At 36.6% G+C, this 18068-nt stretch overlaps 1 protein-coding gene across 1 annotated transcript in view; it reads left to right on the top strand.

The window, feature by feature from the left end:
- LOC126195138 (solute carrier family 22 member 1-like) overlaps positions 1-18068 on the top strand; it is a 286230-nt gene that overhangs the window by 219698 nt on the left and 48464 nt on the right. The window contains exons 6-7 of the mRNA XM_049933636.1: positions 1344-1542; positions 11593-11784. Of these exons, the coding sequence (XP_049789593.1) occupies positions 1344-1542; positions 11593-11784 (391 nt within the window). The remainder of the gene's footprint in view (positions 1-1343; positions 1543-11592; positions 11785-18068) is intronic.

The raw sequence follows: 18068 nt of genomic DNA, 5'->3' as shown, positions 1-18068 counted from the left end.
GTGGAGGTCAGATGGGCGACTGAACACCACTTTAGGAGGGGTGGGAAGTATCTTGTGTAGGATATTCTTCGTTTCAGTGAATGGTGATAGGTAATCAAAGCCCTGGAAAAGAATGTGGTTCAGTTGTTCCAATCTGGGGTGGTACTGGGTGACGAAGGGGACATTCCTTTGTGGCTGCTTTTTTGGGGATGGTGGGAGGATTTGTATTGTGAGGGGAAATGGCATGGGAGATCTGTTTGTGGACTACATTTGGGGGGGATAGTGCCAGTCTATGAAGGCCTTGGTGAGGCCCTCAGCATACTGAGCAAGGGAGTTGTTTTCACAACAGATACACCGTCCCTAGATAGGGCACGCTGGGTTGAGGAAGACAATGTGAAGCAGATGGGAAGATGGGAGAGGAGGTGTTGAGGTAGTGAAAGAAAGAAGATAGGGTGTCTTGGCCATGGGTCCAGATCATGAAGATATCATCAGTGAACCTGAACCAGATTAGGGCTTTGGTGCTTTGGGAGGCTAGGAAGGTCTCCTCTACATGGGCCTTAAAAAGGTTGACATAGAAGGGTGCCATGCAGGTGCCTATGGCTGTGCCACGGATTTGTTTTTATACTTTTCCTTAAAATGAGAAGTATTTGTGGGCTAGGATAAAGTTAGTAAGGTGTATGAGGAATGAAGTAGTGGTTTTGGTGTCTGAAGGACATTGAGAAAGGTAGTGTTCAATAAAGTAAGACCATGGGCATGAGGGATGTTGGTGTATAGGGAGATGGTGTCAACAGTGATGAGTAGGGATCCAGAACATCTAAGCTTTTCCCATTGCTGACAGCTTGATCACCCTCCCTAAAATCAGTGAAGATGCATAAATATAAAGTATGAAGTAGCAGATAAAAATAGCAGCTGGGTACTTTAATATCATCATCTCCATATACAGGATGTTTCACAGTAGATAATGTTTTGATGAGTAACAGTGCGCCATATGGATATAAAATAAGTCTGAAGGTCAGATCAGCTACAGATCTCCCACTTAACTCTCATTTATGGTTCTTATGTTTAGTTACTTATTATGTGAATAAAACAGAAATATATTCCCAGCCATTTCCAAACACTCAATTTACAGCTTACTAAAGCTGTTTTTTTTTTTTTCCTTCATACAGATATTTTTGCTACTTTTGCTGTCTTTGTTAAATGCTTGATTCAAAATGTTATCAGGTGCAGTAAACAATCATGTGATACACCTAATGACTCCATTAGAAATTCGTACCCTTAATATCTGAAAATATTCATCTGAATTTTTGCTTTCAGTGAAAGAGTTTTCATCTTCAAAAACAAATCATCTGAATTTTTGCTTTCAGTGAAAGAGTTTTCGTCTTCAAAAACAAACTGCACACTATATCATGTAGCAGTTTGTTTAACAATATGGCAGTTATCACACATAGCATCACTGCTTGTATTTTTTGGTGTCTCACCATTGCTGACCAGCTGGTGGTGGCTTGCTGCAGTGCTCCCACCTCTTAGTACTGCTTCCCTTCTGCTCTCAGTATGGTGTACATGGTGAGTCTTATAAGATGCGACATGATCAGTTATTAATTTTTTCTATAAAGAAGCTAATTTACATGAAATCTGAGTGCCAAAAAAATCCAAAATATCACATTAAACGTTATGTCAATATCATGAAGAATTTAGAGGACATGGACTCATACTTTATTTTCTTTGTTATTTTGTGACACAGAAACTTTTGGTATGTACCATAATATCTCTGAGTCAATCAGTGTGAGTTTTATGACAGTTATGTAGCAAATAATAATTTATTTTTATAGTACTCTGTGAACGCATGTGTCCAGAAGTTTCATATTCACACTACTTCTACAGCAGAGTTCCCCAGTGCATTTTGTTGACCACTCACAAATACATTCGGGAAGTGTCTCATAGGCATTGAACTCATGTTTTGTATGTAGATGTAACTCATCCACTAGACATCAGTAATGCACATTTCCGCTGCCCATTCCTACTGGTTCATAACCAAATGTTAGTTTCACATAATCCATGCACATGGCAGCATAGTGCCTTGGTAGAATAAGTGAAGTACATTCTGCTCTATAGTATTTGTGTGCGAGTGTTATAGTGAACAGTAAGTGAACATTTTGTATTTGTTTTAGTATTGTGCACAGTGAGGATTGATGCATACAAGGTGTTAGAGGTTTCCTACCAAACTGAATTACTGTCTTTATCACGTGAAGTATGTGGAGAGGAAAGAGATACTGTGTACACTATCTTGGGATTAATCAAGAAACTTGAGAATGCCACTGCCACTGAAATCGTGGAGAATGAAGAACTGGTACAAATGCCTTCTAAGAACCTTACTTATGGGGAACCAATATATGACCTTTTAATGATGCTGTTGCTAATGACTGTTGCTCTTGAGTATGTCAAGAAGCTAATTCCAGCAAAAAAGAAGGCTGGTCACTGAAAACAGTTATGCCTCACTTCACAAGGGTCAAGAGCAGGAACTATCTATCTCATTATCAGAGATATTATGAATACCAAGGAACAAAATGTAAGAAACTCAAGGTCATATTGGAGTACATTTGGTCTACTTTCCAATAGGCAAGAGCTTATTCCATGTCTGTGATGATGTTGATACAAGGCAGTGGGCATGCACAAAAGCTAGAGCACTTGTACTGATGGATTTCAAAGCTGAATCTTCCTAGGTGTGGAATTTGAAGGCAGTTCACAAGATCATGAGTCACAAAGTTACACAGTTTGTAATGTATGAACATGCTCAAGCATAAGAAGAGATACAGAATTCTGTGATTGCATCTGGAGTTGAATTCATAGACCCTATTGTTACTAATTATGAATGCTGAAATTTTAAATACTGACCAATCTAGATTTAATTATGACGTTCACAGAGACTGCACACTATCTAGCATAAGAGAGCCAGACACAATCGTCGGGGTGCAATCAGCATCTGGAATATCACATTCGTATATAATTCAGCCAACTATTTCCATGGAAGGTAGACTTCTTTCTCCACTACTCACTGTCTTCTGTGTTGTGTGAACCAAGTAGTATATTTAGTTCCCTTATACAAGAAGAAGCGAACTGATCTCCAATGGCTTCCAAATCAGGCAAAGTGGACATATTCTTGAACAATGAGGGGACAACTGTCTCCCTCTCTATGTTGGAACAAAATGTCTGATTCTGTATTCATTTTCATTCCATTCAACAGGATCTGTTCATAATTCCAGATCAACACATACAGGCAACAACCACTCCCACCATGTGCAATGCCCCTTGTCCAAGTTTTGAATGTATACTTTTTTTGCCAGTGGAAAAAGTTTGCTACTTTTGTGAACAAGCTTTACTCGACAACATTGATACTAAGCTCCACAGCCATCAGCCGTAGTGCTGTCATCAACCTTCAAGTGCTTACCCATAATCAATTCAGTGTACTCATATTCAACAAACTGATCAGACATGCCTGGAAGAAAGCTACGTTTCCAGTCGAATGTGATGCTTTTGATGCTCCTTACAATCTTGTTATCTGGAATATGGAAGATTCAAGTTGCTCAACACCCAATGTTACAGCTGTATCATTTATCCAATGCACTAAGTACTGATTACACCTGACATTTACATCACAATTAACTTTATTTCAATATCAGTGAGACACATCATGAATGTTCCTTTTCAGTTACAGCAAAATCACATATTCGTTCGCTTGGTACTGTGGTTGTGTCAATTTCTTAATATTTTTGTGTTTTACATTTGTGTAGCTGTCTTTTGCTTGATTAGTAGTACAAAAATGAATTGCCAAACTGACTATGAGAAAGATCATAAAAGAATATAACTATAGTCATCGAACACAACAAAGATGACATAGAGACTAAAAACAATCAAATCAATAATTGCTTAAGCAAACACTGCAAAACAGGTCAATAATATTGTATTTAGCTCAGCACAATGAGAAGTGCTTCTAAGGTCAAAACACACTGAACTGGACTTTCTGATTAGTTTATCATTGTGCTGACTCCATTTTAACTTGTTTTTGAGTTGGACACCAAGGAATTTTATGTAGTGTGTTTCATTTAGTGTATTGCCAGTAATATGTACATCCTTTGTCTACCCTTCTCCTTGCTACAGGTGTGTCTTTCTTATACTGGATTCTGAGTGCCTTGCCATTCCTCTTTAACACTCCCTGCTGACTCCTCCCTCCTCCTCATAGATGAACTGGAAGCCCAGATAGTACCATGCACTTTCACTTGTATATCTGTCAGTCAAGGATTGTAAATATTTTGCTCCTGAACGTATCAAGTGGACAGCTAACCTGTCATATAATTTAATTGTTTTACCAACTGAATTTTCCTTTTGATTCAATTCCAAAAGTGGTTTGTCATTCGTACTTTATGGTTGTGCTGAATATAGTTACAGGCACTTTGGAAGATAATCAGAATTTATTATATACATGAGAACTAACACCGACAAAATAATATTTCATTTTATGTGGAAACATAATTATTAAGTCTGGTATTTTGCAGACATAGAGACTGTTTGAAGGAAGCACTGTTCTACTTATAATATGAAGAGAGTCAAGTGACAAGTGGACAGATTTCTAAAAAGAAACCCGTTGAGTGTGAGGTCGCAAAAGGGCAATGATGTTTACGGCATTCAACACCCTACATATTGTCTACCATGCAACCACAATATTGGCTCCCAGTGACAACAGGGGGCAGGACTTGAGGTATCCAGTGGTGAGCACAGAACGAGGCTATGGAGTGTAGCTGTCCTGTTTAGACAATAACACTAAACAGTGCTACAGTGCTAGTGGTGCTGATACAAAGCAGAGTAACGCCAATGATAAACAAGGCAAACATTACATTAAATCTACAACAATAGTTGTTGCAGTTGGCATTTTGTCAGAAAGGAACCCAAGGAATTTTTCAGAGTGAGAAAGAAGTGGCAAATGAAATACTAGCATTTCTGCAAAATGAGTCAGTGGACTGTGTGCTGTCATATGTGCTCGGCTGCGCGGACAATGTACATGAGGAGTACAGTGATCACAATTTGTGTTTAACAAGTGAAAGTGATATTGAAACAATTGTTGGGCCATGCAGTGCATCGTCCTTGTTGGACAGAGATGTCAGCACTCTAACCATCAACTGCCAACAGTTGATGGTTGGCGTGCTGACATCACAATTTGCAGATAGTCTGCATAAACCAATTATGTTGGCTACTGGAGCAGTGTATACATGGATTGTGATAACCCCTTAAGCATCAACTAAGGCCTGAGGATTGTGCATTGAAGCGTCAGAACTGGTAGCTACACAATAAATAACATCATAAGGACGGCTGTAGGCATTTCATTTTCTTACAATAGTGAACGGCCATGGTCCCCAAAACCTCCAGTCAAACAAATAGACATATAAAAAAATATAGCAAGAGTAATTTTTTAATCGGGATTCCGAAATTAATATTTTCCACCAATTTTGACATCCCTTCTGATGTTTACAAAATGCTGGTAACACAAGACATATTTAACAATATGGTGTTTGAAACAAATAGACATGCATCACAGAAACTCTCCAAAATGCCAGGCAAAAAAAGATCTCGACTAGCCAATTGTGCTGATGCTTTTGATGAAGAAATAGGTAAGTTTATAGGCACGATGCTAATTATAGGGTTAAGTGAGACCCCAGAAATTTCACTTTATTGGTCAGAGAATGCACTGTATAGAAATAAAGTTACAAAATCTATTATGTCTCGTGGTCGATTTCTAGAAACATGAATGACACGACTTACAAGGTACCGTTGTTAGTTGAACATCTGCAGAGTAACTTTCAAGATGCTTTAACCCATGGAAGAGATGTGGTAATTGATGAATAAATGATTTCTTGGAGAGGAAGATTGATGTCCTCAACAAGTCTCACAAGTATGGCATAAAACTACAAACTTTGTACAGACAAAGGCTACACTTTTGCCTTGCATATCTATCAAGGGGAAGACAATGACTGCAAGGTCCAGGTCACACTGAGGCTATCACTATGGAAGTGTAAGAACCTCTTTTTGGAAAAGGTTGCATTCTTTACACTAATAATTTCTATACAAGCATTTCTCTAGTGTGTAAGTTGTTAAATAAAAATATGCTTCTCTGGGGAACAATTCATTCAAATAGACCAGGACTTCCCAAGGATATTGAGGAGAAGCTAGAAAGGGGGAAATATGTGGAGCAGAGAACAATAATGGAGTTAAAATTTTTAACCGATTGGATAAAAGGAGAGTTCTAATGATTTCAACTGTTCCTGGATATACTGATGTTTTAGAGAACACCTGGAAAAAGAACAGAAAAGAAGAAATTATAATGAAACGAAAGGCTGTGTTGCAGTGCAAAAAAGTTGCTGATCTCAGTGAGCAGATGCCTTTGTATTATTCACCATTGATAAAGAGTGTATTGGTTCCTCCTGCTTTTATTTTCTCTTTGTTTGTTGATTGTCCTCACTGTTGATGTACTGCATTGCTACACCTGCTGAAGAAATGGGTTGTGCATTCCGACACTGCCTACTGTAAATTATGTAGCCGACAGGTGCACAGTTGTGTTTCACAGTACTTTAATTTCACTGTTCACAACCCCCCAATAACACACAGTTATATGGCCAGTGCACTATTGTTTAAACTTTCCATACGCCTCATTAATAGTTAGCAGGTGAACCATCCACATACTGCTATAATAGTTTACTGCTGAACATCTACAACCAGTAAAACCTAACCACAAAGTTCACAGTTCTTGAAGAATAATCAGGTACATATGGAGCAGACCCTACATTGTTTTTACACGTGGTCCAATTGTTTAACACTTATTACACTGTTAATTTGAAGCATTGTTGTTGTTCTAACCAGCACAAGTTACTTGTCTAAAATTCGGCCATGGACTGACTGTCTCATGACCAAAAATCAGCCCCTCATATATCATCACAATAATAGGTACTGAAACTACACATTGTTTGAAGTTAAATTTACAGAAATTACGATTAAAACTTAACCCATTAAATTAACTGAATACATCTAAACATTGGTTATTTTTAGTAGTTTCTCCTACTGCAAGAGTTAGGCTGAAACATTTGTTTAAATCATGAAATTAACAAATATAAATATGCAAACAATACTTTCGACAAAACAGTTAATTACTTTGGAATTAATGAAGGGATGGTTTTGCTAACATGTTTTCGAATAGATCCAAATAGATGTTTCAAGATTACTAGCATTTCGTCTTCCAAATGTTTATAATTAGTACAGAATTTATATTTGTTTATCAGTCAACAATAGAATTTAAGTTACGAAACAATGACTGATTTCACCCTATATAATAAACGATACTAACTAGGAATAGTCAAAATACATTAGAAAATCAATTACATACCTAAACCTAACCACAAAATTAGATCTAGTTTTATATTCTTTAAAAACTGAGGGACAATCTATCTCTTTTATGAAAATACAGATTACACCGACATGTTGTTGTTGTTGTGGTCTTCAGTCCTGAGACTGGCCCGATGCAGCCCTCCACGCCACTCTATCCCGTGCAAGCTGCTTCATCTCCCAGTACCTACTGCAACCTACATCCTTCTGAATCTGCTTAGTGTATTGATCTCTTGGTCTCCCTCTACGATTTTTACCCTCCACGCTGCCCTCCAATGCTAAATTTGTGATCCCTTGATGCCTCAAAACATGTCCTACCAACTGATCCCTTCTTCTAGTCAAGTTGTGCCGCAAACTTCTCTTCTCCCCAAACCTATTCAATACCTCCTCATTAGTTACGTGATCTACCCACCTTATCTTCAGCATTCTTCTGTAGCACCACATTTCAAAAGCTTCTATTCTCTTCTTGTCCAAACTGGTTATCGTCCATGTTTCACTTCCATACATGGCTACACTCCATACAAATACTTTCAGAAACGACTTCCTGACACTTAAATCTATACTCGATGTTAACAAATTTCTCTTCTTCAGAAACGCTTTCCTTGCCATTGCCAGTCTACATTTTATTATCCTCTCTACTTTGACCATCATCAGTTATTTTGCTCCCTAAATAGCAAAACTCCTTTACTACTTTAATTGTCTCATTTCCTAATCTAATCCCCTCAGCATCACCTGATTTCATCTGACTACATTCCATTATCCTCGTTTTGCTTTTGTTGATATTCATCTTATATCCTCCTTTCAAGACACTGTCCATTCCGTTCAACTGCTCTTCCAAGTCCTTTGCTCTGTCTGACAGAATTACAATGTCATCGGCGAACCTCAAAGTTTTTACTTCTTCTCCATGAATTTTAATACCTACTCCAAATTTTTCTTTTGTTTCCTTTACTGCTTGCTCAATATACAGATTGAATAACATCGGGGAGAGGCTACAACCCTGTCTCCTCCTTTCCCAACCACTGCTTCCCTTTCATGCCCCTCGACTCTTATAACTGCCATCTGGTTTCTGTACAAATTGTAAATAGCCTTTCGCTCCCTGTATTTTACCCCTGCCACCTTCAGAATTTGAAAGAGAGTATTCCAGTTAACGTTGTCAAAAGCTTTCTCTAAGTCTAACCAACATATGTTAATGTTAATTAAGTCAAAATTAAAAAATGAATTTTAAGGAGACAGATGAGAAAACAAGAGGGGAATTAAAATTATCACAGCTTCTTTCGTCACAAGAGAGTGAAATGATGGAGAAAAGTTGCAATGGAATTTCTACCAAGGATTTCTATATTAAATGTGTGGATTCTGCATTGTAAAAAGAGGACTTTGAGGAGAGAATGTCATGTTGAATTTCCACAGAGTGCTGCCTTCACCACTCCTCCATTAAGAAAAAAAGCCCATTCTTTCGGGAAAATTGAGGGACTGGCAAGAAAATTTCAGTAACACTGCACATTTTGCTACAATAGGAATTTTCTCAGGAAGGCAAAAAGCTGCAAATACAAAACCAAGAAATTTGAAACCTTCTGCAATGACTGCTGAGGACAACCTAAAATGTGCATCAGTCATTACAATGAAAACCACATCCAGGAATGACTTTTTATGATTGAAGTGTTTAAATTGTGCAAATTTAATGTTAATAAGTATTTTTTTTGTATTGTTTGTGTAAGTTGGTTGTGTGTTTTGGAAATAAATTAGTAGGGTAAAATATCCTTCAAAAATAAAAAAAGCAAGAAGCAATAAAACAAGAATGACATTTTAAGATTGCACTTGTTGGAGAGTGCAAAGTTTGTCAAAATGATTTGTTTGTATTGTTTCCTGTAAGACATGTATTTACCAAATAAAGCAGTATGGTTAAAATGTCCAGTAAAAAAACAATGTTTCGGGATCTAGCTGTCTGCTACTGCAGCAATTTATGCAGTGATATGACCCCTTTGATATAGACAGCCCAGCGAGCACCTATGTGGTGAAGTGGCATCATACAGAGCTATATTGACACACGCTGCATTCAGGACACCGATGACGTGAGCCACATTTCAGCGAAGTTTCCGTCAGGTCACCAGTGAGGCGATACGCAATACAGGCAAGGCATCAAATCTTCCTCTGCAGGGAATGTGCCAATGGTGTGAACCTTTATTATCACTGTGGCATGCCATTTTTCATTTGGTGTTCATGGTACAAGTTAATGGTATGTTTTGAACATTTCTTGAATGTCGATAATATCCATTTTGTGAAGTATAGTACATACATCCCATAGAAGGTTGATCTCTGCACTTCCCAGACTCATTTTCTTTCATCCTCCTGACACACACGGTGAGTCACAGACAGCTAGTATCTTTCTGTCATAACTGTTAAAACAACACTTTCAGGTAAGCCTTACTAAAGACTGAACTTGTGACCAGGCACTCAAGGGTTCCTTGTAAGATGGTTAAGACTGGACAGTGATTGTTAACTCTACCTAATCAACCCTACTGAATGATTAATATCGGTTTCTCCCTATAAAATTTTACTGTATCAGCTTGCAAAGTTACCAGTCAGTGACTCTAATTTGAAGCCCTCTTTTAGCCTGAATTTATTATACAGTAATAATGCTAGGGAGTTTTCACTGGTACAACCCTTCAGACATTTAAAGTATTTTTAACAAATGTTTATATTAATAACCACAATGAAATGGTGTTGATAGCTTGTAGCTTGACTTAACACAGTATTTACGTAAAATAATTGATAATTTACACAGATTCATAATGAGACTATATTATACTTAGTTCTATATGAAGTATGTTCCCACTTATCGACACAGGGTATTCACACTTACATTTCATAGTTGTGATTGACTGTTGTATTTTTCATTATGCATATTTATAAACTCACCTTTCATACATGAGATATTACCTACAAATTAATTACAAAATTATAAAATACAGCTGCATTGCATTTCCAGTAGTATGACAGAAAATATTTTACCGAATTACTTATTGGCTTTCTTTTAACAGTATTTATACTGGGTTTCATATTTATAGTTTGATTTTCGTGCACATGTTTTATATTAAAGCCCATGTACATTATTTGAGGAATGAAATACTACATCTGAAATAATACAGTGACTGGCACATCTTCCTGCAAATTGTCTAAATCTCCAGCACCCCAGTTGAAAAATGATACTGCAACTTGCTGGTGACACCAGCCCCCTAAAGGGCTGTGGAAAACAGGGATTTAAATGAAGATATATCAGTTTGTTGGAGCAGACTCTAGTAGGGTAGTATAACTTTCAGTGCACAATGACCAACCAAAAACCAAACACTTTAAACTATGTTTACATATACATATATAATTGAACATTAACGTAACTAGAAAAAATTAAATGCAAATTCTACTACAAACAACATGACTCAGAAAAACTCAGCTGATAAAGAAAGTTTAAAATTTAATTAACCTATGTATATAGATTAGCAACAATATGAAAAGGGTAGATTGCTACCAACCACACAGAGGAGGTATTCAGCCACAGACAGGTACAATGAAAAACATTGTTAAGCTTTCAGACAAAGTCCTTCTTCTGAAACAGAACGAAGACAGACATTCTCAATGCCTCCTGTGTGTTGAGAATAGCATTCTATCTTTGCCATATTGTTGTTGAATAATCTTGGATTTTCCACTGTATATAGACTATATAACAAAAGGAAAAAGGAAATTTTTTATCAGGAGTGATACAAAGACATGTGGATCTGCACCATATTTCTACATTTGTAGCTGTTAATCTACTGATCAGCATTTTCTGTGAAGAAACATAGTTTATCCTATTCAGCCTTCTAGCATTCTAAGTACAGAAGAAATGGTGATGACCACTGCTTAGTTTGGGGATAACACTTCTACTAAACTATAAAATTTAATTAAAGCACATTATTTAAAATTTTGTGCTGTCATATTACTCTGCCATATCAGTTGTCTTACTCAGTTATATTATCATCATATTACTCTGCCATTTGATTCAAAACAGTCAAAATTTTAATGCTCCTTCATGTAAATTAGAGTATTTTTTATGATTTTACAAATTAATTTGATCTTCTGCATCACATTTCAGTTCTAACATCTATAAAAAATTGTGACAGAAAATTTAACTCTATATCTTTTCTTAATATACAGGACAATACTGAAAAAATACAAAAAGGAACTTCACTTGCCACTTAAATCACAGCTTGGAGAATTATCTGATGATGCAGTGTTGTATGATGTACATTTCCAGAAAGTTACATTTCAAACAAGAGATTGTTCTTTGGAATGCATGTCTGAACCTGACTGCAAGTGGAGAAATTATATTCTGCTTGCTGTTTATTGGTATGTATTTGCACAAACTATACCTAGAGTTCTTTCTTGTAGCAATATGTGTAGTAAGATACTAAACTGTTGACAGTTATATTTCTGCAATAAGCACACCAGTGTATTTACTTTTTTGAGAACATTTTTCTTGCCTAGGAAGTCTTCTTTGTTCAATGCCACACATTGCAGTTAATTAATTTCATCTTTAACAATTGTTATCAAGCACATACTACCAAAAACAATCATGTGCTGTTTATAAGCTTGATTTTTTTTTTTTTTTTTAAATCTGGGCAAGACATTATGTGATGGCTGTATATCAGCTGCTGTAGTGTGTAGTGCATAATGTAACAGCAAATTGAGCAATAATATACACTCTGCTGTCCAGTGATTTTCTTTTTTAAAATTGGCAAGAGTGAACAGCAATCCATAGGTGATCTTATTGGTGTTGTATATTAGCTATTATAAACTGAAATGGTAACAGTAGGGGCACATTAGAAAATAAATTTCTGAATCACCCTTAATTTTATCTTTAAATTCCACAGAGTTAATGTAAGTAAAATACCCAGTGATCCTATTACACACTGAAAAAACTTTATTAAACTTAAAACGTATTGAGGAGAGAAATAATTTGTAGAAATGTAAAATATCAGGACAGCCCTACTATTATAAATTATCTTTTCTGATGCAAATATGTACACATATTGGTACTTAAGTTAATGGAGTTACCCTGCCTTGCACTTCTGCATCTATAGCTACATACATAATATGTTAACTGCTGCGTAGTGTGTGGCAGAGGGTACTCTGCATTCAATCATGTTTGGATTTCTTATGGAATACTGGTGGAACGACTGCTTAAATGACACTGTGAAGGTAGTGCCTATAGGAGTGATACATAAGGGGTTGAAGAATATCTCTAGATTCTTCACCTAATAGTGGTTCTTGAAACTTTGCGAGTTGGTTTTTATGGGATTATTGGTGACTATCCTCAGCATTTCCATAACACCCTTCCGAGAGCCAAACAAACCCGTGATAATTCATGCTACTTTTTAAAAAATTCCCAGATATTTTTATGAGTTATTGATTCTAATTGTGACTCACTAGCATTGTAATCTTAGTGTGTACTTTAATGTGAAAAATGCACAAACTATTCATCTACCCAGTCTGTAATTCTTCTCTGTTTAATATTCAGAAGAAACTCTCTACGTATATTGATATCTCAACCTGCAAGCTACTTGTACGCCAGTAACTCAAAATATTTCTTCATTATTTTACCAAGAGAATTTAAAATTTGGAGCAAATTAAACAAAACATCACTATGTAATTGCTATATTATGTGGTAAACATGTTATTTCTTTATCTGTGCAATGTTGTAAGCAAAAAATATGCCTTACATGTATGTAACGTAGTAAACAGGTCTTTGTATCAAAACAACAACAAAAATTAGTAAATTATTTGAATATATTATGTGACTGGGTATGGTACCAGACAACCTAAGTAACATGATTTTGTATATATGTTAATAATACTCATTAATAAGTAGCACATGTTAACATACTACTGGCTTCATTTAAAATTTATACATGAAAAAATATAAGAGTAAGAAAGTTTCCTTCTCATTCCATCCGGTAAGTCTCCCCTGACCTGTAGCTCTGGGTGACTTTCCCGAAATTTACCCCTTTTCCTAGACCTCTCCAGTCCTTTTCCTTCACCCCTCTTCCTTCCCCTTGAACCCTTCTGCCCAACGAAGGAGCCACTTGCTCCAAAAGCTTGCATAATTATAACCTGCTTTTAAAAGTTTGTCACCCACATATACAAGGTCCAGTTTCAAAATGATCTAGAAAGAGGACCACTCTTCAAAATGACATCAAATCTGAACAGCAAATTATTGATGCAGGGGGAAATGTCATGGAACAAAAAAAGTTAAATGAAAATTTAACGAATAGATGGCCCTGTAAGCACCAGAATATGGACAGCAACAGACACAAGAAGATTTCGACCCCAACACAAGATGACGAAAGATCAGAGATACGGTCCACATCCTTCGAATGAAGACCTATACGGATCCTGCAACCCAGGGTAAATTCGAAGCTCCAGCAGCAGGCAACAAGCAGAAAGGTGACGAAGAGCGTAGCGGCAAGGGGAGTTCTAAGAAGATCACCGCCAGGGCGAACATCAGTCATCGGGAGTCGGAGTATGCAGGACCGATGACTCGTTCTCGGACTAGGAGGACATAACACTGAGACACTGTTCTCTTAAGGAGGGAGCAATGTCACAGAAGAAGCTGAGCAGCATTTTCACTGTGGTGCAGTGGTTATGATACTAGACTGTTGCATGGAGGGTTGTGAGTTCAAAACTGACCTGAACTGTATATTTTTAATTTCTATATTTGGTTTGTGGCCATTCTAGAAGTATTCACAAATATCAAGAATCATTGTACTGGAATTTTCTGTAACTGTATATATGCTGTATGTGTTCTGGCCGGAGGCAGTTTGCTCTGCACTCTTGTATGTGCAGGGGTGAATAAACCTTCATTAAGTGAAGTTAGTGTTCGCCATTCATCTAATTACACCTTCTTCTACGTGACTGTTGACTGCTGAATTTGTGCAGTCATGCACATTGAATAGTATGGATGGTGCAATGTGCTACTCAAACCATAGCCGTTGTGCTGCAATTCATCTGTCATTTCAGCTGACCCCCATTTATGTTAAGACACTTACAGTACCATCTATTGATAAAATTTCCATTACTTTTCTTTTTGTTCCATAACATTTCCTCCTCTGCAATAATATGATGATCAAATTTGTCATCATTCTGAGCAGTAGTTTTCTTCCTTCAGTATTCTGAAACTGGAACATTAATTACAGACATCATTTCATAAAATAATTTTTATCACAACATAAAACTGCTTGTCCTATCACCTACGTACCTTATCTCTAATCCATTTAACTTACACTATAAATATGTCTGTCTATGACACAACTAGAACCAATTTAAGCATTCAAATGATCTTAAATCCCTGTATCCACAACAAACTTTTTTGACATTGCACCATCATCAGTTTCTTCTCTTATGTCCATTCATTATCACTGTGAGGATGTAATCTCAGACTTTTTACGTGTTACAGTTCATAGTATTTCCCAGAGCCTACACATTTGATTGTAACAGCATTGGGATGTACCTTTTTTTTTTCTTTGATGTTGTGTGTGTCTTTACTAATGTCCAGTTATTGACATAACACACAATCAGTTCCGTTATGTCTCCTCACCTGATTCTGCTCCTTGCACTGATACAATCTGTTATTTAGGTAGTATTCGAGAGTTTGTAGAATAGTTCCCCCCAACACCATATGATTTCAGCTAGCTGAGCAGGGTCTTATGTGGGATACAAACAAGTGCCTTACTGAGGTCACTGAGTACCAGTCCTATAGACTCGTTGCCTTCAAATCCCTGACATATATTTGCAACTAAATCAAGTACTGCTGTTGTAGTTGACTTGCCCTTCCAAAAGCCGAGCTGTGTACCATGAAATAACTTAATTCCCTGGTTTATCTGAAAATACGTCTGAATACCTGCATAATATCCCACATAGCTCTTCCTTTTGAGTAAGTGTGAACAGTTCAGATTTGTAAGCCTTTGCATACAAATCAGCTTTATTTGCAGTTTGTTGTAGATTACTTACATCCTTCTCCAATGAACTCATATTCGCTATTAACTGTAAATTATTACTCCCATTTAGTCCTTGACAGCAATCTCTCTTAAATAAGACCTCTTTATTATAGTTATCTAGATTGCACTTAAAAGAACCACTCTCAAAGTCTATTACTACTGCACATTTCATTAACCATTCTACTCCTAGTAATACTTGTGTATTTATTTTAGGGACTGTTAACATGGTTTGTTCACACTAATTGATCTAATCCAAAAGTAATCTTTGTTTCCCATTTCACTACATTACTCTTAGTACCTGTAATACCTACAGCATGTGCTCCTGTAACAGGTAACTTAGGAAATATCTTTATTTTTCCTCCAAAATTATTGATACTTCACTTCCTGAATCAATGTAAATTTCCACTCCTTTATTTCCTATTCTTCTGATTACAATTGGTTTGCATTGCACCTTTTCTAAATGTTCATCTTCTGCTAATAACCAGTTGTTAATAGGTTATATTTTACTATAAGCGATCATTTTACTTGTGTATGAGTCGAGTATTTTTCTGAAATGTCCTGGAGTCTGGCCCCAGGATTGTTCTCATTTTCCATCACTATGGCCAGATACCATTTGGAACTTACTTCAATAATAGGCTGATTTGCTTCTGTGTCATTATTTCATTGCATATTTATTTGCTGGTTTTGACGTGTAAACACTGTGAGTTTATGTTATCAGTCTGACTTCTTCCCTCTCTATGGTTATTGTGATTTAGAACGTTATCCTTGCTGTGATCAGTTTCATTACTGTTAACTCTACAATAATTGGATTCCTTCATCTGTGGTAAGGAATTAGGAAAGGATTTGTTATTCCTATTCCCTGTACTTTAGTCATACACTGAATAATTTTCATTTCTTTCAGTATTCATTGTGTCTAAACCTTCAATAAACGTTAATAAGTTATTCACAGTTTTCCGCCCTGTATACAATATTCCTTGTCGATCGTGGTGTGGTAAACATCTAATGAGTACTTTTACTAAGGGCATTTCATCTATTGAAACACCTAAGTACTTCGATTTTCTCAAATACTATTCTAAGTACTTTTTATATGTGCCCTCCCATTAAACATCCTAATGTGAAATCTATTTTCTTTAAAGTCATCCAACTTTTTAGGTAAAGATCTAGCAAATACGCTTACAAAATAAAATTGGTTGTACATCACTGTCTGGTTTATACTTAGGAAATTGCTTTGCTAAATTAAACCCATTTCCTATATATAAATCCTCTATTACATCATTAGTTACTCCTGACAAAGTTTCAGGTTTACTATTTTCTGTTTCCTTTTTATTATCATCTGTTGCTTCCCATAGTGTATCAAGTTCTTGTTTACTGTTATTGTACCTTCCCTAGAAGTGATTTTGTCATTATTTATTTCAGTTTTGTCTTTTACTTCTTGTTCTATGAATAACTGTAAACATTTTTTCAAATGTTTTATAGCATCAGGTGTCCCTGTTACAGCATTTTTCTGTATGGACGTGATACGCTTATTTGCATCTGAAATACTAAATTGTACTGCTTGGAACTGGGAATTCACATTATCAACATATCCCATCCACAGTTTTGGGTTGTTATTCTGTGTACACTCTCTATTAAATCATCTGTTGACACTTGTTTAAGTACCGAGCGAGGTGGCGCAGTGGTTAGCACACTGGACTCGCATTCGGGAGGACGACGGTTCAATCCCGTCTCCGGCCATCCTGATTTAGGTTTTCCGTGATTTCTCTAAATCGTTTCAGGTAAATGCCGGGATGGTTCCTTTGAAAGGGCACGGCCGATTTCCTTCCCAATCCTTCCCTAACCCAAGCTTGCGCTCTGTCTCCAATGACCTCGTTGTCGACGGGACGTTAAACACTAACCACCACTACCGCCACCACACTTGTTTAAGTACTTGTACATCTACTGGCACTGATTTTTGTAATTCATTTACTTTAGAGTTTATTTCCATTATTTTAATGTTTTGGTCATTAATTTGCATGTTAAAGTTAGGTTCTAAGTTAGCTTTAACCTCTTGTATTTTATAGCTTAGTATGTCATCTACTAATTCAGTAATTTGTTACTTATGGACTTAATTTATTCTAGTTGTTCCGCTTTACGTCCTTCCTTATCCTTCTCTGCTTATTCTTTAATTATACCTTCTAGTATCGATTCTGACTCCTTGTTTTGCATTGCCACCTTTCTTGTGATCGGCATGCAGTATTTATTACCATTAGATAGTATTAACATCAAACCTATACTCACAGAACCGTTTCTACTTCTTAAATGTTCGTGGTTCACCCTTTCACGGAACTGTGAACTGCATATTGGTTGTAGAACAGCCAAAGCTAAAGCCAACATCTGCTCTTGTGCAGCGTGCTGTTGCTGACTGGACAACACACCTCCCCATATTCGTGAATTGCTCGCCGCTCTGTGTTGATAACTCCCACCAGATCGATGTCTGCCATATGCGTTATCCAGTTGAAGCAATTTCATTAGATTTTGAACTAATTCCATGCACTCATTGCTTATAATATGAGTGCACTTTCTGCTGCCACTGTCGTCGTCTTCTTTCTTTCTGTTTCAGGTTTCCGACAGTAAATTATATTTTCCATTTATTATGTG

The sequence above is a fragment of the Schistocerca nitens genome, chromosome 7 (assembly GCF_023898315.1).
Source record: "Schistocerca nitens isolate TAMUIC-IGC-003100 chromosome 7, iqSchNite1.1, whole genome shotgun sequence".
In the NCBI taxonomy this organism is placed as follows: domain Eukaryota; kingdom Metazoa; phylum Arthropoda; class Insecta; order Orthoptera; family Acrididae; genus Schistocerca; species Schistocerca nitens.
The sequence above is the reverse complement of the archived record's forward strand: the minus strand, read 5'-3'. Positions and strand labels throughout refer to the sequence as shown.